The following is a 25,074-nucleotide window of genomic DNA, read 5'->3' as shown; positions in this document are numbered from 1 at the left end:
GAACCAAATAATGATAGATAGATAGATAGATAGATAGATAGATAGATAGATAGATAGATAGATAGATAGATAGATAGATAGATAGACAGACAGACAGGCAGGCAGGAAGGTAGATATATATATAGATAGAAGGCTGTCATTGCCAGAAGTGGTAATATAAACAAATATGGGTCTGAATATAGGCCATGTTGACAATAACAAAAATTAATCGGGAAAAACCGAAATGACACTTGTTAAGTGATGTTTCAAAATGCTTATCTTGATGTCTGAGCATGAGTTCCTTGTTTTGAGTATTAAAAAAAATATTATGAATAACAATACATAAATTGTATCATTAATTTTAATTATATTTAGAACTAAATTAATGAAACAAAATTTCTGTTCTCCCTTATTTTTTTTCTCTAGGTCTACTTAGGTCTACACTAAGGTCTACTAGGTCTACATTAAGGTCTACTTAGGTCTACTCTAAGGTCTACCTATGTTTACATTAAGGTCTACTACGTCTACACTAAGATTTTCTAGGTCTAAAATAAGATCTAATAGGTCTACACTGAGATTTACTAGGTCTACACAAAGGTCTACTAGGTTTACACTAAGGTCTGCTTAGGTCTACTTTAAGGTCTAATAGGTCTACACTATACTGGGTCTAATCTAAGGTCTACTTAGGTCTAGACTAATGTCTACTTAGGTCTACACTAAGATCTACTAGGTCTACACTCAGGTCTACTAGGTCTATACTAACAGACTTTAAAAATGACCCCAACGAAATGGAAACGTGGCCGAATGATCGGCTCTGGAGGATTCGGTAAAGTGTACAAGTGTTTCGATGCCAATTCCAACCGTGTGTTTGCGGTGAAATACGTGGAGTTTGAGGTCCAAAGTCACTTGGTTCAAGCAGTAAGTTCTTGCCTTAAAAACTTGCAACACAAAGTCTAAGCCAGTGGCGTAGCTAAGGTGGGGGGATGGGGGTTCCAAATTTGAAAATGCCCACGGGCCGCCACTTTAGTGGGGCTCACACATGAGTCTCCGAAATTTTGTTTTTAAATTAAATATTACGCCATTATCTCATGGCATGATGTCGCATGTCAAAATGCAGGGGCTCCTAAAGAGGTCAAGCTCCAACCCCGGCCCCCATATCCCTAGTTACGCCACTCGTCAAAGCTATCGTAACTCAGATCAGTTAATACTTTGAAAATAAATACACAATTTTTCAAAAATTATTTTACCTTCTTTTTTTTTAGGAATTTCAAGCACTAAGTAATGAAATCAAAATACTGGAGGGCGTTAAACACGAGAGGATAGTTCAGTGCTATGGCTGTCGATCAACGCCAGATGCGTTGGCTATATTTTTGGAATACATTCCGGGGGTAAACATTTTTACAATAGTTTTGTAGCATTTAAGATCAAAATTTAATAAAATACCTGTAATAAAAATATCAATTTATACATATATAATATTGATAGTAAAAGGCAATGTCTTCGAGTCCATATTGATGCTGAAAAAGTCGTTCTCTGCCTTATATACACAAACATATGCGTCAGAAACATTGCCATTATTATAATTACAAATATGTTTGTGTATATTGTTATAAACCTATTGGCGGCGCGATAGGCTTAACTGTAGGTTCAGCTGACACACGTGAACTCAGGCAAATCACTCAGGTCAACGGCTGTCGATGGACAAGGGACAGTACTGTGGGAAGCGTGGTCGAGCTTGAACTTGGCTTGGCTTGGCTATCTAGAAGGGGGCTCGAGGTTCGACACCCGACTCGGGCAGAGTTGTGTTTACTGAGCGCCTAAAGGCAGCACGGAAAACCAAATCCTAGATATCCCCTCCCCCCAACTGGTCAACAAATGAGATTGGACCAAAGCGCACTGAGCATGCTATAAGCATGAAAGTAGCGTTATATAAAAGCTAAATATATATATATATATATATATATATATAATGCTATTACACGCAAGTGTGACACGTGTTAAGGTCATGTGATCAAAAGCTGCACGGACGAAGGACTGTGTCAGAAAGGACAGTTGAGTCTAGGACAGCAGGGCAGCAAGGACGGTGTGGTACAAAGTGAGTCCTAGAAACTGTAGCTGTGCGGGTCTAGAAGTAGACAGAGAGAGACTTGTAGTGTTTAGTAGGCAATTCTATTATGTTAAAGCTTTTGAAGTTAGTGTAGCCCACTGTGTGTAGCCAATAGTGTTTTATTGGTTGTTGATGTATTTGTCATTAAACCGCCGCATTGTTACTGAAAACTCCTGTTGTGTTGTTCTTGTGTTAGATGTGTTGTGTTGTTGAGAAGTTGTTTACAGAAGGCCTGATTAGTAAAGAAAAGTAGTAACACTATATGAACTTATTGTCTCAGATCTCTAACCGTTAAAACTATTGACATTTACTCTGTTTTACACGCTCTAGATGTTCCTTCAGATTTGGAGACTGGGACGTCTTTGTCCAAACGGCATGTGGCCAGCACAAGGACCAACACCTTTACCTTCCCCGGCTAATGTCGGGTACATATTGGATTAGGGTGGACCCTAGTCCATCATCGTATATTTGTAAAAATGTTCTGAAAAAAGGGGGGGGGGCTCTTTATTTCTTTTATATATTTTTTGAGAAACCAGAGTTTATATATATATATATATATATATATATATATATATATATATATATATATATATATTATATATGAGAATGATATTTAAATACATAACTTTTTTTTTGGTAAGAGCCTATTTTATCATCATTTCATTTTACATTTTCTTAAATTACAAATTTTAAATAATTTTTATACACCAGGGCTCGCTCTTTGATCACATCCGAGAATTCGGCGCATGCTCAGAACACATCACCCAGCATTACACTCTCCAGATATTACAAGGACTGACCTATTTGCACGGGAACAAAATTGTACACAGAGATATCAAAGGTACATTGACACCAATTGGCGATCTTTTGCATATGGGATTTTCAGAATGGAGGCTAATCAATTAATAGCACTTTTTTGCTGGTGTATCCGCTGTATAGTTTTAGTTGAAATGTAAAATGGCTCAAACTAAAAAAATTGACGTAACCTTTCTAAAAGCCACGCAATATGCTTTCTATTTTTAGATCCTAAACAAGCCCTTTCGTCATTCTATCAGAAGCAAATATAAAAGTTCTTAAAAGCAGAATATAAAAACAAAGCTTATCTTAGCAAAGAAACTCCATATCTACAGCCTAATCTTTCAATATTGTCAGATTTATTTCCCTTTTTAAAATAATAGCCATTCAATTAACCGACCTGTTTAATTTTTAGATTGATTCATGTTTTGCGAAGAACAATGAATGATTGTGCAAAGTTTCAATTAGATCCAAGAATCTGAAATGGGAGAAATAACTTCTGCAAGATTTGAACCAGAAAGACAAAGCGTTAATAATATAAGCTCTGTGAAATATTTGTTATGTGCAGAATACATAAAGAAACTAAAATAATAATATATGAAACCAACTCAAGAAACAATTTTAGAGTAATCAGGGTATTCCAGCAACGTGAATAAATATAATGTCACTTCTCTATTTAAAACAAGATTTCAAAGAGAGTTTGCGTTTGCACACAAACTCAGATTTAGCCCTAAAGGTTCCGCTCATGGCTAATTTGTGTGTGTAAGAAATGCAGGTAAAAAGGTAAACTTTAATATTTGCCGCACGAATATTATGAAGTACAAACTATCAACACTCACAATTCCACCTCCTACCATACACAATAAGAGGCATAGTGGCATAGTGGTAAAGCGCTTGGCTTCCAAAACGAAGGGTCCCGCGCTCTTTAGTGAAGACGAGGACTTTTGATTTAGGGATTGTTAAGGCACCTATGAGCCCACCCAGCTCTAAGGGATACTTGACATAAGTTGGAGAAAAGTTATGGCGGTTGGTCGTTGTGCTGGCCACATGAAACTCTCGTCAACATTGGGCCACAGAAACAGATGACCATTACACCAACTGCCCTATAGACCACACGTTCTGAAAGGGAAACTACTTTATTGACCACACATAATACAGGTGTGCGGGGCTAGGAGTTTGCCGATGTAATATATTATTTTGCTGGCTGACGGGAGTTAGTAATACATTGTTCTAATCTAAAAGTATTTACTGAACTGCTCCTTATAAGCCTGGTCTTACGGATTATTTGACAAATTTCGTAGGAAATTTATTTGATACATTTATACACTTATTTGTCAAAATTTTGAAGGACATTTATTTGATACATTTTTATAAGAAATGTTTTTGACAAAGTTAATAAGACATTTATTTGATAAATTTTTAAGGTTATGTATTTGACACATCGAAAAGGACATTTATTTGACAAACTTAATAGGACATGTATTTGACAAATTTAATACGACATGTATTGGACAAATTTTATATTAAGCGTGTTTAAGAATAAAATAAAATTTTAACGTGACATTTTTCTTACTTCTTCTAGCTGCTAATATTTTACGAGTTGATAATGGGAACATCAAACTGGCGGACTTCGGGCTCTCTAAACAGCTTGATGACATCAGTGCTGCGAAAGGGTTAAAAACAAAGCAAGTTGGTACACCATATTGGATGGCGCCGGAACTTTTAAAACAGAAAGGAGAATATGGTCAAAACGTTGATTTATGGTAACTATTTATAGCAGTGAAATCATTTCTAACCATTCTTCTTCCCAGCATGCAAGTTCTTCATTGGGTCAAAAAAAAATCTAACAAAAAAAAAAAAAAAACGACAAAAAAAAAAAACAACAATAACCTGGGTGGACACGTTTCTCCAAAACGGCTCTAATAATTTTCCTAGAAATTCGTTAGTTTATGTATATCTTTGGTAGAATAATTATTAGCTAATTGGCCACTAAAAGGATATTCTAGTTTTATCTATCTCATTTTTAGAAGTAAAATAATCTAATAATTAAATTTGGATTGGAGGTCTAGCTAATCTCTATATAGAACACACACGTCAGCGGGTATTCCCGCACGTATTCATTAAAGAGTGAAATAAATCAATAAAAAGATGTTTAGAAATATTTAGTGCACCATATTTTAAGCCTGGATCTAAGGCCTATTGTCAAACTAGAATCTGTCTTTAATGTTGCCATGTCAAGAGCAAAGTAATAGTCTCACAAAGAGACGTCAGCTTCGTAAAGGAGGAATTGACTTTTAAATATGAATTCATGTTAGTGCATTAATTACTGCTAGAGTTTTTATACAATAATAAATTGGTTTTGTTTTTGTTTTACTATAAATTTCAATGTTTTATTTCAATCCTACAATACCCTCTACTTTTAATGTCGTAATAATTGTTTTTTTCCCTCTCAATGTTCAGGAGTGTTGGCTGTACTGTTGTGGAAATGTTAACCAAAGAACCTCCATTCATAAAGTATCCACCCATTATGGCGGTACATAGGATTATAAATTGTGATCATCCAAGGTACATGCTACCGGCTGGCTCATCAACTCATCTTCAAGACTTCCTGAAAATTACATTTAAAGTGTACAGCGTCGATCGCACCTCAGCAGCTGAATTATTGAAACACCCTTTTGTTGCAGGTTAGTGGTTTCAATTTCAGTAATGCAAAAATTATGTCCCGCCGGGACAAGTCCGGCTCGTGACGTGGTGCAAACTTCTGCTCCATAATGAGGGTATAGAAATCGGAACAATGGGGCTCTCTAATTGTTAGTTGCCTTTGCAAGTTACCCTACCTAAAAGTGACGCCCGGGTGGAAACGTTTGCAAGAGGAAACAATTATGTCAAGGGTGTAGCAAAACGGGACTCCCGTAGGGGTGCCTAAAAGGGATGCAAGAGCGCTCTCATTTCGCGGGTTGGCGTTAAATCGCATTAATATTGAATTACTCATTTCTGTTAAGCATGTAATAATATAAACCTATTTTCGATCATGAATATTTATGTTTTATTAACTCATGATTACAGAATGTCATAGCAACTATGAGACGAATCCTAAACAAGAGATTGATCATTGGAAGAAAGAAAAAGGTAACTATTCTCCTTTAACATTTTCGAAGTCTATAATACATTGAAACACATCCAGTTTCTGCTTTTACCCCATTCTGGATCAAAATATAAGAAACCATTAGTTGTAAGGGAAAAAAAGACCTTCTATTGAATTGTATTTTTTAATCACAAACCTCTCTCTCTCTCTCTCTCTCTATATATATATATATATAAATTCATATCCTTGGCCCGTTAATTTTAGTAGCACCTTTGCATAGCTTCTATCCTACTGTCAGGAAAAAGTTAGTCCTCCGCACACATTCTTGTTCCCATTTCTACATTTATCTTGGTATTTGGTTCTCTGAATAAACGGATTTAATTCAGCTTTATTAATTGTAATCGTTTATTTGAGCCAATTTGAATGTATCGAGATGACAGTTGTTTATTTTACAGTGTTATAAAGTACCATTACTTGCTCTTTCTATCTCTCTTGATAAAAAAAAAGAAAAACTCTATATATCTTATTAATGCTATTAGAATTGGTTTTGTTTAGACCGCGTCTAAAAGGAAGTGGAAATGACGTAAGACATATAAAAAATAAGAAGATTTAGGGATTAATTACACTGCGGCCCTTTGGGTAAATACCGATATTAAGTCCAAAGGTTTGATAGAGCTGGTGGTTTTTTTCGCGAATTAGGTTGCCAGGTTGTGAAATTATCCAAATGTGTTCTTAGTGAGCACCTAGGAGGTAAAAGGAACCTGTGTACGAATTTTGATGCAGATTCGGGCTACAGTTTAAAAGCTCTAGTGATCAATGAGTCAGTCAGTGATATTTAAAAAATAGAAAAAAACTATTACTATTACGGTATATATTTTGTATTATAATAAATCTATATTTCTGTCACATGTATCATATATATATACTATTTCAGATGAGCTGTTGAAAGCTTTGCATAATCAAAAGGATCAAACTAGCAGACTTCAATATAAAATAGGTAATCATCAAGTGTAGAATATTTACGCATATGATGTATGCGTGTGGCTCCTTCATGGAACCTTGATCCATGAGCCTGGATCCAGAAAAATCTCAAAAACGCCTCTAACGATTTTTTCTAGAAATTTAACAGCTTATGTATATCGCTGAGAAAAGAGTATATAGTAAAAATAAATAAATTTAAATTTGGCTAGAAAAATAGGTCTAGGTCTAGAGCCAACTTCGGTATTGTCTTTTTAAAAACAGTATTTTTAATGTATTTTCTTCTTTACGTATCCTTTAAAAAAAGTAACGGCAGTAAACGATTTTATTATTTAGATATTTAGATTTCTTTCCTTCTATCAATGTCTGGGAAAAAATGTCACAGAGTTTCACAGAGTTGAGGCTCAGGGAATTGGTAACTTTTGCACTGCAAACATGTATTTGACACTTTAAGTATATACTTGTTATCTATTACATCAGACCAGTTGATGAAGAAGAACAAGGACTTGGAAGATACCATTGAGCAAATTAGAAAAGAAAAAGGTGAGATTTTAAAACAATAGTTAAAGGATACAAAATATTTCAATATAAACATGTGTACACACTCACAGACATATATATATATACTAGACATATGTTACCCGCGACCCGCGGGTCTTTATTTGCGCAATACTGTTGATATAGTCACTGAGAGTGTTTTGTAAACAATTAAACGAAATAATAATGTAATAATTAAAGCGAATGTGTCAATGTAAAAATAGTGTGAATGAAGCTATCAAATAAAAATAGCTAATAGGCTTAATTAAATCCATTTTTTTTTTCAAATTAAAACATTTGCTTGAAGGCCTACATATATTTGATTAAAATTTGAGATGAATAGACTAAATTTTGTATGTTCATGTGTATAAAGTATAAAGTAGATCTTGAGGTAGACGTAGATCTAAATCTACACTAATTTAGAGTTCTGTGCTGCGCATGCGTGAACTTTTTTTCATGAATGAATATAGGCCTATCTCAACACGGCTACGCAGCTTTAGCGAACAGCGAACGAATGTATTAGAAATGCTTTAGAAAAACAAATTTGAATGTTAATTTGATTAAAATATCAAATGAATGGACAATAATTAGTATGTTTATGTGTTAAAGCATAAAACTATCTTTGCGAAAAGAAGTTTTATCATCTTAGAGTTCAGTAAGAGTTTTAGACCTAGGCCTAGGAATAGACTCAGACCTCAGAGATGTGTTAATGTGTAACCATTTGATAATGTCTAATGAAAGAATGTTCGCCAGGAAATCTGTAGATATCAGGAACTAATTTATGTAAAAAATGCTTTTGGATAATCTAGTGGATTGGATTTAGATGTATGTTAAACGTAGCTAATGATCCTTTCACGTTATTTCTGTTTCGCTACGAAAATAAAATTAGTTTTGAGAAAATGGGTTTACCCGAAGGAAGTCGATACATTCTTATCTATTAAAAACGAAAAGAGCGATAGCTTTGTTAAATGAATGGGATTATAAAGTGAACAATTAAACGAAATAATGTTTAGTACGCGATTCATGAATGAATATAGATCTAGGCCTATCTCAACTCGGCTTCGCAGCTTTCGTAAACGAATGTAGCTTTAGAAAACCAAATTTGAATGTTTATTTGATCAAAATATGAAATGAATGGACTTTAATTAATATGTTTATGTGTTAAAGTATAAAACTATCTGTTCGAAGAGAAGTTTTATCATCTTAGAGTTGAATTAGAGTTTTAGATCTAGGGATGGGATTATAAAGTAAACAATTAAACGAATTAATTTTTAGTACGCGATTCATTACGGAATTGTCTAATGAAAGAATGTTCGTCAGGAAATCTGTAATCACAGATATAAGGAACTAATTAATGTAAAAAATGCTTTTGAAACACAAAATTGAAGGTTAATTTTATTATATAATGAAATCAATGGATCTTCTTTTGTCTTTTCATGTGTCAAAGTAAAAAACTATCTGCGCAAAGTGTATTTCTTAAAATTAGATCTAGGTCTAAATCCTTTCTATCTTTTCTCATGTCAACATTGTAGACATGGCCTAGATCCATAAAATACTATAGCTGTAATAGAGTCGGACAACTTTATTTTTTTTGAGGGTCTTAAGTTTGTTTTAGGGCTACAATACATACACTACGGTCTAAGTTGGTACCCAAGGAACATTCCTGCCTAGTTTTATCAAGATTGGTCAAGCGGTTTTGATGTCTATAAGTAACATACATACCCCTCACATTCTACTTTATAATATATATATATATATATATATATATATATATATATATATATATATATATATTGTGTTTTAGCCGAGCTGTCAAAATCTTTACAAATTGAAAAAGATGAAAATTGTAAACTCAAGGAAAAAGTTGGTAAGTTGATGGCCATGATCTTTTTTGTTTATTATTATTATTATTTTGTTCATTAAAAAAACAACTGAAAGATAGATAGATAGATAGATAGATAGATAGATAGATAGATAGATAGATAGATAGATACATACATACATACATACATACATACATACATACATACATACATACATACATACATACATACATACATATATACATACATACATACATACATACATACATACATACATACATACATATATTACATACATACATTCATACATACATACATTCATACATACATACATTTATACATACATTCATACATATCACATTATAAAATATATAACATACATAATCTACTTTATTGCATGAAATGTTGTAATATACATTTATATTTTTTTAGCTGAGCTGTCAAATTGTTTACACATGGAACAAAACGAGAACTGTAGATTGAAAGAGAAACTTGGTAAGTTGATGGACATACAACTTTGTTTAGAAATCGATAAATATCCACAGACTTATTCATAAGGCTTGTCTTCGAGTCCTAAGATTAATGAGGAGTGCAGTATTTCACACGCCTTCGCAGCCCCAGCCGCGATCTACATATTTTGCCACACCCAGAGCAGATATAACCATTGTAATTTACAGTTTCCTTTCGCGCCTTCGTCTGTCCTTGCCCCCTTGGCAGTGGATTTTCTTTTAGTCTTAAATTTGTATCCCGCGGCTTTTGTAAGTGATCACTAGCTGTCTCCTTCTGAAGCCTCCTGCTGCCAGGTGCTCTCTTTTATGTCAGTGAAAGCAGAACATTTCCCATCGATTCCTCCGATACATTTATTGCTATAAGCATCAAAGTCTATTATAACTATATCTAGGTTAGGTCTACGAGGACGTGAAGTAGGTCTTGAAAACAGAGGATGTAAGTCTAATTAAAACAAACTAGTAATAAGTTCTATTAAAAGTTTATTAAGTAATCGACACATTGAAATGTGTAATAGGAATTATTATTTTTTATTTCATTTTTATTTTTTTATACATTTTTCTTATGTTGGGATTACAAAAAATAAATGTGTATAATAATCTTCAACGAAATATATATATTCTTTAAAATAATCCATCAAAAATCTTCAAACATCTTTTGTCAGCTGTTTACGAAAAGAAATGTACCAGTAATGAGGAGAAAATCGAAAAAGAAACTATTATACCACAGAAAAGAAAGGTAAGGTTACCTTTACCTTTACCTATCCCTTAGTCTGTTGGACCGTTGGGGCACCAAGCAAGATTTGTCGACCGTCTTTCTCCATTCTTTTCTGTCTTTTGCCTTGTTTAGAACCTCTTTCAATGGCAGGCCTGTCCATTATTTTATGTTGTCCTACCATCGCATTCTCTGTCTGCCTCTTCTTCTTTTTCCTGGTACTGTTCCCTGAAGGAAGGTCTTTGCGAGTCGAGTGGATCTTGTAATATGGCCATATATTTTAAGCTTGCGTTTCTTTACAATAGTTAGCAGGTCATCATGGGGTCCGATCGCTGCTGTAACCTTGTCTCTAATCTCTTGGTTTTGTGATGAGGTCTTTGAAAGTTACATAAAGAAAATCCATTTCCATATTTGTTAAAATGATACAAAGTTAGAGGATTCTGATTCTATGAGTTACATACATTTGTATCGTCCCGAGTCGATCCACGCTTTTGGCGGCAAACTGTCACCGATGTCCAACAAAGTTTAAATCCTCTTCCCAATCGTCCAGATGGAGAGCGAGCATAAAAGAAGGGTCCCGGATTGCAGATGCCATACATAACAGCAGCAGAAAGAAGGGTGAAAATGTAACGGCGCATGGTGTTAACGAGCCCCTCCTGACGAAGCTTACTGGTTTAGGGCTACTCAAGTTATCCCTTTCTTTTATTAATGAAAACAGTTTCCTCTGACTCTATTGAGCCACAGGTGAAGGCCAGGAGTTAGACTAGCTGTCAGAAGTTATTTCAGACACATGCCATTAGGAAGCATTTTATTGGTAGTGGAGTGCTTATAACCATTACCACTTCCGGCAATGACAACCTTTCGGAATGTACTGTGGATACACTGCCGTATTCCCCCCTTATCTATATTTTTTTTTATCCAGAAAGAACGTTTCATAATTGGTTGTGGAAATTTTTGCAAAATACATAGTTAATTTTAAATGATATACTTATATTCATTTTCAGTGCAATTTCATGATGCATTTACATTAAAAAAATACTTATTGTAAAATTTCACTGCTGTCTCTATTATGTTTTACAGAGAACGTTAAGTCCCCAGCTTCTTGCCACTACAAAAGGTAAATATCTTTTCCCTGGCTGGTCACAGAGCACTGTTTATTAGAATGTTTCAACATATACCACATGAAGTTTACTGATCATGATAATAATAGGGCTAGTCTACGAGTCTGAAGATAAGAGAAATACAGTATTTCCCGTGGCTACGCATCCCCAGCTGTGACCCACATATTTTACCACAAACATCACAGGCATAACCATTGTCCGCCGGTGGTCGATTTAGATTTTTTTTTCGCCGTCTACATCTGTCCTCGGCAGCGGATTTTCTTTTGGTCTCAAATGTGTGTCCCGCGGCCGCAGCATACATATCTACTTGATATTCATGGAAAATGGGGGGTGGGGCGCCAATAAAATACCTTGCCGCGGGCGCACGTTTTGTTCACTACCCCTCTGCATTCAGGCAATGAAGCTGATGATACTGTATGTTGTTAGGTGAAGCTAATGTTTACCCCATTTCAAATGCGCTCGTACTGAACTGATCACTTTATTGTCCCTAATCAAGCTGTGCGTCTCATGGAATTTAACACTTTAACTATAGCCTCGAATTTTCCTCGAATGCTATGGTCTGCGCGCTTTTACAGTACATAGACCAAAGGCTTGGAACTGGCTTCCCATTGATCATAGACAAACAACATTATTCCTTACAATGAAGCATAATATTAAAACCTATATATGTTCTAAAATATGTTTAGATCACTTTGTTATCTTAACTCTCGTTTGTTATGTTATCATAGCGCCTTGAGTCTACCTTATGGTTGTTAACAGCCCTTTTTAAATTATATTATTATTATTGAACAAATAAATGAAACTCCGATGGTTCGAAAGACTTACAAAATTCCCAATAATGAAAAGCTTACTGAAGAGGTAAGCCAAAGAAATAGAGAGTAAAGACGAGAACTAGTCTGCGGTTCACTTGTGATGCCCCATTAACGTTTGAACAGACTTAAAGACTAATGAGACAGAACCTCAGACTGCTGCCATCATTTATCCAGCACTTAAAGAATAAAGCAACTCACACGTTCCTTATATGGATATTAAATCCACTCAGAATTTATGTATGGGATAAAATTCACTAAGGGAAGTGTCCCAAATAGCCCTCTCTTTAAAGAGCCAAGCTCTTCATCCCCAAGATTGTCCATTCTCTCTTATTACAACACTGTCTGTCTGTCTTGTACATTTTTTTGTACAACTTTTATAAATGTTATTTTTTTTCCACACCCATTCTCGGATTAAGTAAAAACTTTATACAATTATTTGATGTAGCTAACAAAACATGAATAAATTATTTAAAACAATATAAATATTGATCATTAATTGTTTTGTTAGTTATCAAAAAAGGGAATTAAACTCTGCTTATTGAGATCTGTGGTTGTATATTAGAGTCATTTCCCATATTACGATTTGTACACCATTTTTATCCCCCCACTTCCCATCCTTATCTGCTCTGAATTTTCGCATAATTATACAACCAAAACTAAAATACATAAATGTGAGTTCAAATACTGGTGAAGACTGCGATTTGTTTTTATTTCTGTATCCTTTGAGCTTGTCTGAGTCCACCCAGCTTTAATGGTTACATTACTTAATAAGCGAAAAGATTAAAAATAAATATTTGAGGGAATATTTTTTTTCATTCAGATTTCCTCTGCAAAGTCACTGGAGCATTGGAAACCCCCTGCTCTTCTACCTGCCCTCATGTTATAGGTAAGGAAATACGCTGTACATCCTTTAAGTCTAGATCTCAATGCTTACCATTTGAATATTATGAAGTGCTCTAGATCCACACACTCGCCTAACAAGTACGTTATCTCTGGGAGAAAGGGTGGGAAGGGTCGTGGTAACAGCAATGTTTTACTGACTTTTTAATCTAACATTCATTAATCTTTATGAGAAAAAAAAATAAGTTAGATAGAGGTGGGGGTTGTCTTTAAATAAAAAGTATTTTTAATGTTTTTCTTGTTTACGTTGCTAAGGAAACTACGTGAATAGTACGACAACCCGTGGGTGCTTTGAACAAATATTAACAAAAAAATAAAAAGAAAGAATGGAATAATCTTGATACAATTACTAGCACATATACATATATCTATTGTATGCAAGCGCCAACTGATTGACCAACATTTCTATAATGCTCAAAAATTGTTCTTTAACAATGTTTATCGTTTAATCTTGTCACTTATATTTCAATTTCTTAAGAGGACACTAAATAAATCTATTTTATACATCCTAGCTACCTACTTCAGACAATAGCTACAGTCCTAAATTTTATTTTTCGTTATTAAAAGATTACTTTTGTTTTATATAGAAATGGAAGACGCGTCTTACAGTATTGAGAGTATTGGCAGTAATTGCGTAGTTTTGTATTTTAAAAAGTATTTTTTTTTATTTTGCTTGTTTTTTTTATATTTCCAGTGGGGGCCCTGCTCTTGTGGAGTCCCCGAGTAGTAGCCTCGCCTGCCTTCCCTTAGATCCGGCCCTGCATAAATAAAAAAAAAAATATATATATATATATATATTAATTAATTATTTTATTTATATAATCTATCTTTCCCTTTCTCTCTTTTTTTCTCTCTCTCTAGATACTCTTGTTATTTTTGCAAAGCTTAGAATCTACTCACTCTGTCTGTCCGTCTGCCTGGTACAATTTGTGTACACACTATTTCACCCACTTTCCATTATCGGATCCAGTTTGAAACTTTGCACAATGATTCCTTGTTTCTAAAACTATGAATTATTAAAAAAATATAACCAATCAATTAATTAATTAGTGGTAATTAATTAATTTAATTCGATATTGTTTAATGGAAATAAATCTTACTGTAACCATAGGGTGACCGGTCATTTCATCCTTGGTTACTTCATCCCCGATCATTTCATCCTTGGTCACCTCATCCCCCGGTCATTTCATCCTTGGTCACTTCATCCCCCGGTCATTTCATCCCCAATTAAATATTTTTTTCTTATTCATTGTTTAATTGTGCTGTTAAGGCTTTGATTTTAAGCCCTATTTCAACTAATATATAAATATGATTATGTAAAATGCTTTTTGATATTTTGTAACATGTTATTCCACGGGGTCTACGAAAGTGAAAAAATAAATTGGGGGTCTATGAAATGTCTACGGGGGGCTACGATAATAAATTTCATTTAATGATGTTGCGACTTTAATTTTCACATCCCACTAATGTAATTATTTACTAAACTAATCTATGATTTGTACCTTAGTTAATCCTTTAAATATGTATCATGCTATTCAAACGAAAGATTGTAGCATTTAATTTCAATATTTATTTCACTAGCTTAATTTTGTCTCCATGTAACTAATGTTAAACAAAAAGAAAGACTGTACAGCGTTGATTGTTTAAAATTGGGATTCATTCTTTCCTTGTCAAATAAGCGGTTTTATGACGATATGAAACCAATTACTCTGGAGGATCGTTTGAGACGATGCCACCCTGACAAAATAGATAAAGGTCTGAAAAACTTTCAAAAACTCAAAGATAAAGTTCAGAATAGACCCACAAAATCCCTCTTCGACATCATAGAGAGAAGATGATGGTTTGTAGGCGACTTACAATATCTCTTTACTTATATCAAAAACCGGAAACACCATAGGTAAAACATTGATTTTATCAGCCGTTGTAGTTGTAAAAACTGTTTTACACAAACCTACATCTGATATTTAAACAATTTCTTTAAGCAACAATACAAATCAATAGCACATTGGTGGTATGCATGGGCGTAGCCAGGGGGGGGGGTTCTTGGGGTTCAAACCCCCCCCGAAATGAAATCACCCCCCCCCCGCGGGGGGGGGGGGGAACGGAATTAAGTGACTGATTTTTGCTTTCATTTGTTTATTTTATGTGAGATTTTAATACTAAATCATCAGTTTCCACAGCACAGCCGAGGCAGTTTTGAGTTAAAACCCCCTACCAGGGGGTTTTGAGATTTAAAAAAACACCTATCAGGGGGTTTTGAGATACAAATCCCTTTACCAGGGGGCTTTGAGTTTAAAACCCCCTACAGGGGGTTTTGAATTTTAAACCCCCTACCAGAGGTTTTTGCAGTTAAATTCCCTCTTCTATAAAACAAAACAAAAAAAATGCAAACAACAATCCCCAAATTCCAACAGCACAGTTGAGGAAGATTTTGATTTTAAAACCCCCTCCTAAATTTACGATAAACCCCATCTTCAATATAAAAAAAGCAAATTACACACTCAAAATTCTATGAGCGTAGCCAAAGAGGTTTTGAGTTTAAACCCCCCTCCCCTCCAGTGAGGGTTTGAAGCTAAAAAGTACCTCTTCAATATAAAAAAAAAGCAAATTACACACTCAAAAATCTATGAGCGTAGCCAAAGGGGTTTTGAGTTTAAATCACCCTTCTTCAGATGGCTTTTTCTTTAAAGTTTAAAACCCCTCCAGACGGTTTTGAGTTTAAAATTCCCCTACAGAGCGTTTAGAGTTGAAAACCTCTCTCTTCAATATTATTTTAAAGAAAACTACAGTCACCAAATTCTATGATCGTAGCTAAATGGGGTTTTGAATTAAAAACAAAACAAAAAAACTCCAGAGATTTCTTAGTTTAAAACCCCTCAACAGATGATTTGACGAAAAAACTTTCCTTTTCGATATAAAATCTAAAGCGAAATACAGGCATGTAATTCCAAGAGCGTAGTCAAGAAAGGTTACAAATTTCTACCAGTGGCTTGGGCTCCATTAATAAAGTGTGAATAGTTTTCTGCCGAAATTGAAAATCATTAAATGTGTCTCAACAAAGATGCCTAAGACAGATTTTAGGAGTCAGTCATAGAGATCGGGTCTAAATCAAAGAAATCATATGCCGAACTGTGAGTCGAATCCTTAGTAAGGTTGTGACAGAGCGTCGCATGAGGTTTTGCCGGAAAATGCGCCGAACGGCGCGAGAGGGTCTAAGTCAGTAAGAATAGCACATTAGGTTTTTGAAATAAAACTTTTTAATAGCAAGATAATGCACTGTAGATACCTCAGAATATGCATTTTGTTGGCTTTCAATACCAGAAACAGTGCTCGGCGGCGGGGCTTCGCCCCGTGCTGGGGGAGCGCTGCGAACTCCCCCAGACCCCCTTGTTAGAAAGGGCGGGGAGTCTACAATAAACAATAAACGTCTTCCGAAAAGGTCAGAATGTAATAAAGATTAATTATGTACACACACACACACACACACACACACATATATATATATATATATATATATATAATTTTTTTCCGCGAGGGGGGGGAGAGTCAGGGGGCCCCAAAACCCTCCCCGAAAAAAAATCCTGGCTACGCCCATGGTGGTATGAGTTATAAAATTAAAGGCTTCTTCTGTAATTCTTTGTAAAAGACATACATTCTGTGTTTTAGATCAGCGGTATCACAGGCTCTAACAGAATGTAATGCTGTGTGCTTCAAACTGGTTAAGGGTCGCCGGCTCCTTATTTTTAACAGGGTTGACCCACGAAACGTTTCCAGTGTTTGGGTAAAGTTGCACGCAGCAGAGGTTTGAATTCAGTTTTCCTTCTGCTAGGTGGGCAGCAAGTCAAGGCTAATGAGCCCTTCCTGCTCAAAGTTACTGGCTTAGTTGCCAGTAACTCACCTTCGCCCCTTCTCCTGTTAGTGAAAACAGTTCTGTATATCCAATATTTGAGCCACACGTGAAAGATCAAGAAATACACGAGAAACTGCGCTTTGCGAAAATGTTTACAATGATACATAAGGCAAATTAATTAATTAATTAAATAATTTTTAATGTTTGATGATTACATCATAGAACAACAAATTCCTATATGAAACATAATATCCATAGCAACGGATAATAAACGTGCAAAAAAGACATTTCCAGTGTGTTTTGGTGATTCCAGTAAAAACACTTTTGAGTAGTTTAACTCTGTTAAGAAATTGTAAAAACATTGACTTTTAAAACACTATTACTTATATGCAGTCCTAACGGAATCAAACGTTATGACATAATTACTTTTTTTAAGATAAAAGGTACTATCTTTACATTAAAATGTCTTTACATTTAGTTTACTCATTTTTTGTCACACACTAAATTTATCTTAATTGCTGGAGAGGAGCCCATCAGGATGTTCTTGAACCCGGAGTACTAGTGTGATATTTACTTGTGTAGCAGGCAGTGGTTATGTCCTATGGTCCTAGCAGTACTGGTGTGATATTTGCTTGTGTAGCAGGCAGTGGTTACGTCCTATAGTCCTCGCAGTACTGGAGTGATATTTACTTGTGTAGCAGGCAGTGGTTACGTCCTATAGTCATCGCAGTAATGGTGTGATATTTACTTATGTAGCAGGCAGTGGTTACGTCGTATACATCTGGCCATCACCTAAATTAAAATTTAACTTAACACTAATAGTCCAATATTTAAGCTACATGCTTACATATTACTTCCTAATGTGTCTTTATATTAATTAATAATATCGTTTTATCCCGTGCTTTTAAGAATGTGCGCTTATAATACTGTCTCTAATTCAGTCACAAGAAGCACTGGCACTTGTCCTGGGTTGGATCCCCATACTAAATGAAATATACATGTTAAATGTTTTCTTGGAGGTTCAGCAAGTGCCTAATTAAATTATTCCGATAGCGGATTCCAGCGGTGGTTGATTTTGAAACCAATACGATGCCAATGCCCATACATTCTCATCGTATGACCTCAAAACCATCCATTCAAAGTTTGTTTGTTTATTTGTTTTCTTGCGGTGGTTGATTTTGAAAACAATATCCTATACTCTTAAGCGAGCAATTCTTGTATGTATGTATGTATGTATGTATATATATTTATATATATATCCTATACTCTTAAGCGAGCAATTCTTGTATGTATGTATGTATGTATGTATATATATTTATATATATATATATATATATAAATTTTATTTCGAAAACGGCTCTAACGATTTTCTTTAAAAGTTCACGGTATGTGCATAATAGTGAGAAAAAAATTCTCAACTCATTGGCCACATCGGGAAAACTCGAGGTCGACCGTTATATCGGTTTGAAAATGCCTCATTATCGAAAAATTAATTTTGGCTAGAATGTTTTATGAATGAAATTTGCTATATGACGTCAATGGGAAAAAAACGTGACACCGCTTACGTCACTAGGCTCACAGCAGTACACTAAGACATTTCTTCGCAAACAAGAAAAAGTTTTAATGATTCAATTGGCGTAATTAAACATTTGCGCACCATCTTATTGTACATTGATCCATTATGAAACTATGGAAGAAAAATAATGAAATTAAATATCTTAATGTATAATTAGTTATTGTGTTTTAAAGGATTTATAAATTGTTTACACTTTAATTCCGTACACCTGTAGGTAGCTTTTACTTTGTTATTATTTTGCTGGTGAATTATTGCAATGTGTTTAAGCTTCGAAGTCTACTGTACAATACCAAAACATAGGAAATTGTCATAACACAGCTTATCTATGCCTTACTTGCACAACCAGGGCCGGCCCTAATATTTGCGGGGCCCTATGTGAAATGGATTGCGCGCGGACCAGTAAGGGTAGGGATAAGGATAATAAGTGAAAATAAAACTTTGTATTAGAAAGTAAATTCGTCTTTGCATTACATTTTTATTAAATGAAAGCTGACGATGCCGTTTTTATATATCACGCGTAGGACTGGCGTTTACCATATTGATTGACACCCCAAAATGACAATTTTGTCTTTTTCTTATGAGTTTCAGATTTCCAGGAGCTCCTTGAAAACAAGGAGACCACGGGAACTCTATTATGAATTATAATGGTTTAATTTAATAATTTACACCTAGAACCTTATGAACCTTCAGGGCCCACTGCGGCAGCATAGGCCTAAGGATGGCCCTGATGATATCCAGCTCGCGGTCAACGGTTAACAAGTAAACCTCAGTAAAACATGTTCCAGAAGTCACCCAATAAAACCTACTCAGCCCAAAGATCACCGCACATAGACATCTTAAAATCTTAAAATCCGACAGTCACGCTTTGCGTGGCACTTATTCCGCATGGGGGACGAACATATTTTGACAATCTTTTTTTTAATAAGCTGAAAGGTTGTCGGAGTAACAGAGATGCCTCACAATAACGCTTCTTAAAAATACTAACGTGATGTTTTTAAGTCTCTTAGAAAAGAAATGCGCGATTTTACTTTGTTACTAGGTGCACGTTTTACACTATAATGTAGAGATTTTGCATCCTTTGGTGATTCTTACTAAAGCCATAATATTAGTGAGAAATGCAGTATTTCCCGTGGCTGCGCAGCCCCAGCTGTGACCTACATATTTTGCCACATCCAGGGCAAGCATAACCATTGTCCGCAGGTGGTCGATTTAGATTTTCTTTTCGCCGTCTGCGTTTGTCCTCGGCAGCAGATTTTCTTTTGGTCTCAAATGTGTATCACCGCGGCCTTCGTAAGTGACCTCCAGCTGTCTCGTTCGGAGGCCGCATACAACCAGGTGCTTTCTTCTATGTCAGCCACGGAAAGTTGACGCCTAAGTTGGTATTTGAAGCGTTTCCGTCGGGCGCCTCTGTTACGTTTACCATTTTTTAGCTCACCAAAAAAAGACTGCCTTTGGCATACGTTCGTCTCCAATACGGGATACGTGCCCTACCCAGTGCAACTGTCGGACCATAATAAGTCCCTCTATACTGTCCATACCGGCGTTGGCAAGGACATCGCTGTTTGTAGTGCGGTCCTGCCACCGTATGTCCATGATGGAGCGCAAGCATCTTTTGTGAAAGCACTCAAGAATTCTTAGTTGTTTTCTGTAAAGTGTCCATGTCTTAGAGCCATAATGAATATATTAATTGCAATATTAAATGTCAGAAAGTAACCATTTTAGAAGTTACACTGCAAAGACTTTATTCCAAGCCTATAACAGACCAATAGTTTTACCCGAAAGAAGCAATGTAAAACGTTAAGACGTGAGCTGTGGTTTTCTATAGGCGTATTGTTGGGGGGACTTTCTATTCTAAACGCCATGTACATTTACATTGAGAACTGACAGAACGAAAAAAAACTCTTCGGATTGATAGTCTTTACCCGATCGTTCATTTTCGTAATTACAACAATATTCCCAAAATGACTTCGGGTATATATCCTTCCTTAACAAATTATTCACCCGAGCGAGGCTCGGTCACCTGATAGTATATATTTATATTTATATATATATATTAATTTTATTTCGAAAACGGCTCTAACGATTTTCTTTAAAATTTCACGGTATGTGCATAATAGTGAGAAAAAAATTCTCATCTCATTGGCCACATCGGGAAAACTCGAGATCGACCGTTATATCGGTTTGAAAATGCCTCATTATCGAAAAATTCATTTTGGCTAGAATGTTTTATGAATGAAAATTTTCCATGACGTAAACGGGAAAAAACGCTGTTTACGTCACTAGGCTTATCGCGGTACACTAAAATATTTCTTTGCAAACAAGAACGAGTTTTAAAGTATCAATAGACCTAATTAAACATTTGCGCACCATCTTACTGTAGATTGATTTATTATAGAACTATGAAAGAAAAGTAATGAAATTAAATGTGCCGATGTATGATTAGTTATTGTGTTTTAAGTGCTTAATAAATTGTTTACTCTTTAATTGCGTAGAGTGGTGTAGATACCTTTTACGTTGTTGTTTATTTTGCTGGTGACCTCCAGCTGTCTCGTTATGTGCTATCTTATATGTCAGCTAAGGCAAGTTGGCGCCTTAACTGGTCTTTTAAGCGTAACGGTGTTACGTCGACCACTTTTTAGCTCACCAAAAAAGACTGTCTTTGGCATACGTTCGTCTGAGATTCGTCTCCCATACAGGATACTGTTCTGTCCAGCGTAACTGTCGGACTTAAAGAATTCCCTCTATACAAAGGACGCGGATACACATTTGAGACCAAAAGAAAATCTGCTGCCCAGGACAGACGCAGACGCTAAAAGAAAATCTTAATCGATCACCGCGGACAATGGTTATGCTTGCCCTGTATGTGGCAAAATATGTAGGTCACAGCTGCAATCCTCATTAATTTTCGGACTCGAAGACAAGCCTTATTATTATTATTATTTTGCTGGTGAATTATTACCATGTGTTCATGCTTCGGTGTCTACTGTCCTGTACCAAAACAAAGGAAATGGTCATAACACAGCTTCTCTGCGCCTACTTGCTCACACTAAACATGATATCTAACCAGCGGCCAGCGAGTTTGCGTACGCTGCAGCCTCTTTTGATTTAATTATAAACCTCGGTAAAAAGCTTGGAATTAGGGCGTGTTGACGGAAGGCCCAGGAGAGATCTGAATGGAGAGATCTGTAAAAGCAGGCCATATCCCTCCACGGGCTGTAGCACCACTGGGATCGATGGATGACAAAAGCCGTTATGAACTTCTGATAGTCCCACAGTCAGGCTGGGCAGGGCACGTATCCCGTATGTGGGACGAACATATTTTTCGGCGTAACAGAGGTGCCCCACGGAAACGTTTCTTACGTTTCTTTAGAAAACTAATGCAATGATTTAAGTTTATTAAGAAAAAAATTGCCATTTTACTTTGTCAGAAAGTGCCTGTTTTACCCTATAACGTAGAGATTTGCGTCACTTGATGTTTCGTACTAAAGACATAATGAATATACTAATTCCATAATTAAATGTCTGAACGTAACCATCTGAGAAGTAACACTGCAAAGACTTTCTTCTAAGCCAATAATAGTAGGCCTACAATAGTTTTACGCAAAAGATGGATTGTAAAACTATAAGACGGACGTGAGCTGTAGTTGGTCTAGACTGTAGGAGGACTTAAGAGACTTTCTATTCTAATCGCCATGTACAATTACATTTAGAACTGACAGAACGAAAAAGCAACTCTTCGGATTGATAGTCTTTACCCGATCGTTCATTTTCGTAATTACAAAAATATTCCCAAAATGACTTCGGGTACATATCCTTCCTTAACAAATTACTCATCCGAGCGAGGCTCGGTTACCTGATATTGATGCAAATGCCCACTCATTCACATCACACCTTAAAACCATCCATTCGAATAACTTATTTTTTTAAAAAAGGTACGATCTTTACATTAGAATGTCTTTGCATTTAAATTACTCATTTTTGTCACACACTAAATTTGTCTTATTGGCTGGAGGGGGGGGGGGCACCAAGATGTTCTTGAACCCGGGCCCACCAAGATATTCTTTAACCCGGGCCCACGGGTACCTTGCTACGCCACTGGCAGGGGGTCTACCGAAAAGCAGAAAACATGGCAAGGGGTCTACGAGAAAAAAGTGTTTGGGAACCACTGATGTAGATGAACGCAACAACACTTTTATTCAAGACATCTTGACCTCTTTATTTATCCACATTACATTATATATTTTTAATGGCATTTGATTTTATATTATCCAATATAACACACTATAAGGCATGTAAATAAAAATGAATATATATATATATATATTATATATATATATTGCTTATTTCATGAATTTTACAATTACTATTTGTTAGATAAAATGATCAGATGATGAAATGACCAGGGGATGAAGTGACCGGGGATGAAGTGACCGGGGATGAAGTGACCAGGAACCAACCAAAGACATGGCTATAATATAGTTGTTTTTTAAGTGTTTTTTTTTTTATTTTGCTTGTTTTAATGAATTTCTTGAACCATCACAGGTCAACACGAGAATCAGATCTCCCAGAGTGGCGAGGGAGACTTGCACAGATATATGAAGACTTGTACTAAGAATCCAGGCCATGCAGGATTTATACCTGTCGTTAAATTTAGCTTAGATGATCTACCTGCTACTCATCGTGAAGAAAATCTATTGAAGTTCATTAAAGCTGCAGCCGATTTGACAGTTAGAATAAATGTCACGATGACCAGTCAGCACAGACCTGAATATTGGCCGACCTCGAATGTTCCCTATTTCTTGTACAACCTGAGAGAGAGTCAGCATTTGAGAACAGGAAGCGGCATCATTCATGGCGTAGAGAAAAACACACAAGGCCCATGTCCGTGCTGTAAATGTAAACACTCATCGCAAGCCAGCAACGTGTGGTGGAAGTTGAACGTGGTCACCGCTGCCACGTTAGTTTTCGATGACATCGAAGCCAGCAACGCGACACTGAGGCTTTTCTACGACCGGGAGTATAGCCCGTTATTGATACTCAAAGATAACCTGAGCGTAGAGAAGAAAGACATTATGAGTGATCGCTCTTTGCTACGCTGCGTGACTTGCGACAAGAAGTTGGGCGAGAAACTAGAGAAAATGTTAGCATCTTATCTCTGCATCAAGAAGAAGGTCTTGGACAGGTACTCGGAATATAGAAATGTGCATAAGCTCATGTTTATAGTGAGCCATCCACATGGCTGTTCTAAACATGTCAGTATTGGTCAGTGGCTGAATGTGTACACTTTGGCAAACGGAAAGTACAAGTTCACCTACCACACAGGTACCTGCCCAGGGAGTAGTGGCGCCAGTGTCCATTACATAGGCTTTGGGACATATGTTCATTGTGGAAGTTTAACTTCTGGACTTAATTACAGTAGTAGCTAATAATAACATATTAAAACTCTGATTAGCCTTTTATTTCATATGTTTCGATAGGCGTTACACAATAAACGGTAGGTGAGAGATATTTTATTTTTGAACTGTTCGTAATATCTAATAAAATGTATTAATTAAAAAAAACTTTTTAATCGAATATGTTTATATCTATATATCCATATTTATATCCATATTTATATCCATATTTATATCTGCATCTATATCTCTATATGCAACAATGTTAAGATTTATTTTTTACATTTTGTAATTATTGATAAAAATAAACTTATCTATTAGCTTTCCATGACCACCTAAAGCGACCAAGAACTCGTTGCCACGTCATACACACCGTCACGTGGTCACAAGCTATTGCTCTAAATTGCCCACAAGTTGTGACGTTGCAGTTCAGTGTTTAGGCCTTCTATACCGATTGGTCTCGGCCAGATACACATTTGACACCATAAGAAAAATCCTCTGCCGAGGACAGACGTATCGAAATCAAACAAAATCGACCGACGGCAGACAGTGGCTGTGCCTGTGTTTGATGTGACTCTTAGCGATTAAATAATCAAAAAAAAAATCTTTTTGATGTAAACTTCACTTGAAATTCTGAATTAAAAGGTTCCGCAAGGTTGTCATTGCCGTAAGTGGTAATAAATGTAAGCACTCCACTACCTATAAAATGCTTCCTATTGGCATGCGTCTCAAATAGCCTCTGACAATAGAGTCAAACTCCTGGCCCTCACGTTTGGCTCAGATATTGAGTCCGGTGGAACTGTTCTCACTAACAGGAGAAGGGGCAAAGGCGAGTAACTGGCGCCTTAACCAGTAACCTTCGGGCAGGAGGGCCATGGCTGGCTACCCACCTAGGAG

General features: G+C 35.9%; 2 protein-coding genes across 9 annotated transcripts in view; one reads left to right on the top strand and one right to left on the bottom strand.

Annotated features, from left to right (window-relative positions):
• Nucleotides 1-25,074, bottom strand: part of LOC129928423 (uncharacterized) — a 235,472-nt gene that overhangs the window by 128,111 nt on the left and 82,287 nt on the right. The gene's annotated exons all lie outside the window — the stretch shown is intronic.
• On the top strand, nt 219-24,305 carry LOC106075259 (uncharacterized). 8 transcript variants are annotated; one of them, XM_056042709.1, is made up of 16 exons: nt 219-290; nt 406-597; nt 722-897; nt 1,242-1,367; nt 2,798-2,927; nt 4,464-4,644; nt 5,342-5,565; nt 5,948-6,010; nt 6,901-6,963; nt 7,425-7,487; nt 9,286-9,348; nt 9,737-9,799; nt 10,476-10,549; nt 11,606-11,642; nt 13,279-13,344; nt 23,327-24,305. In XM_056042709.1, exons 3-16 carry the CDS (start codon nt 754-756, stop codon nt 24,208-24,210), a joined length of 2,181 nt encoding a protein of 726 aa, XP_055898684.1. In that variant the 5' UTR covers nt 219-290; nt 406-597; nt 722-753; the 3' UTR covers nt 24,211-24,305. The 8 variants fall into 8 exon arrangements, with proteins under 8 accessions (XP_055898684.1, XP_055898686.1, XP_055898683.1 ...); XM_056042711.1 differs by lacking the exon at nt 406-597 and having other exon boundaries at nt 745-897; XM_056042708.1 differs by lacking the exon at nt 406-597.

Source organism: Biomphalaria glabrata, chromosome 9 (genome assembly GCF_947242115.1).
Source record: "Biomphalaria glabrata chromosome 9, xgBioGlab47.1, whole genome shotgun sequence".
In the NCBI taxonomy this organism is placed as follows: Eukaryota; Metazoa; Mollusca; class Gastropoda; family Planorbidae; genus Biomphalaria; species Biomphalaria glabrata.
Note: the sequence above shows the minus strand (reverse complement) of the source record. Positions and strands in the feature narration are given on the sequence as shown.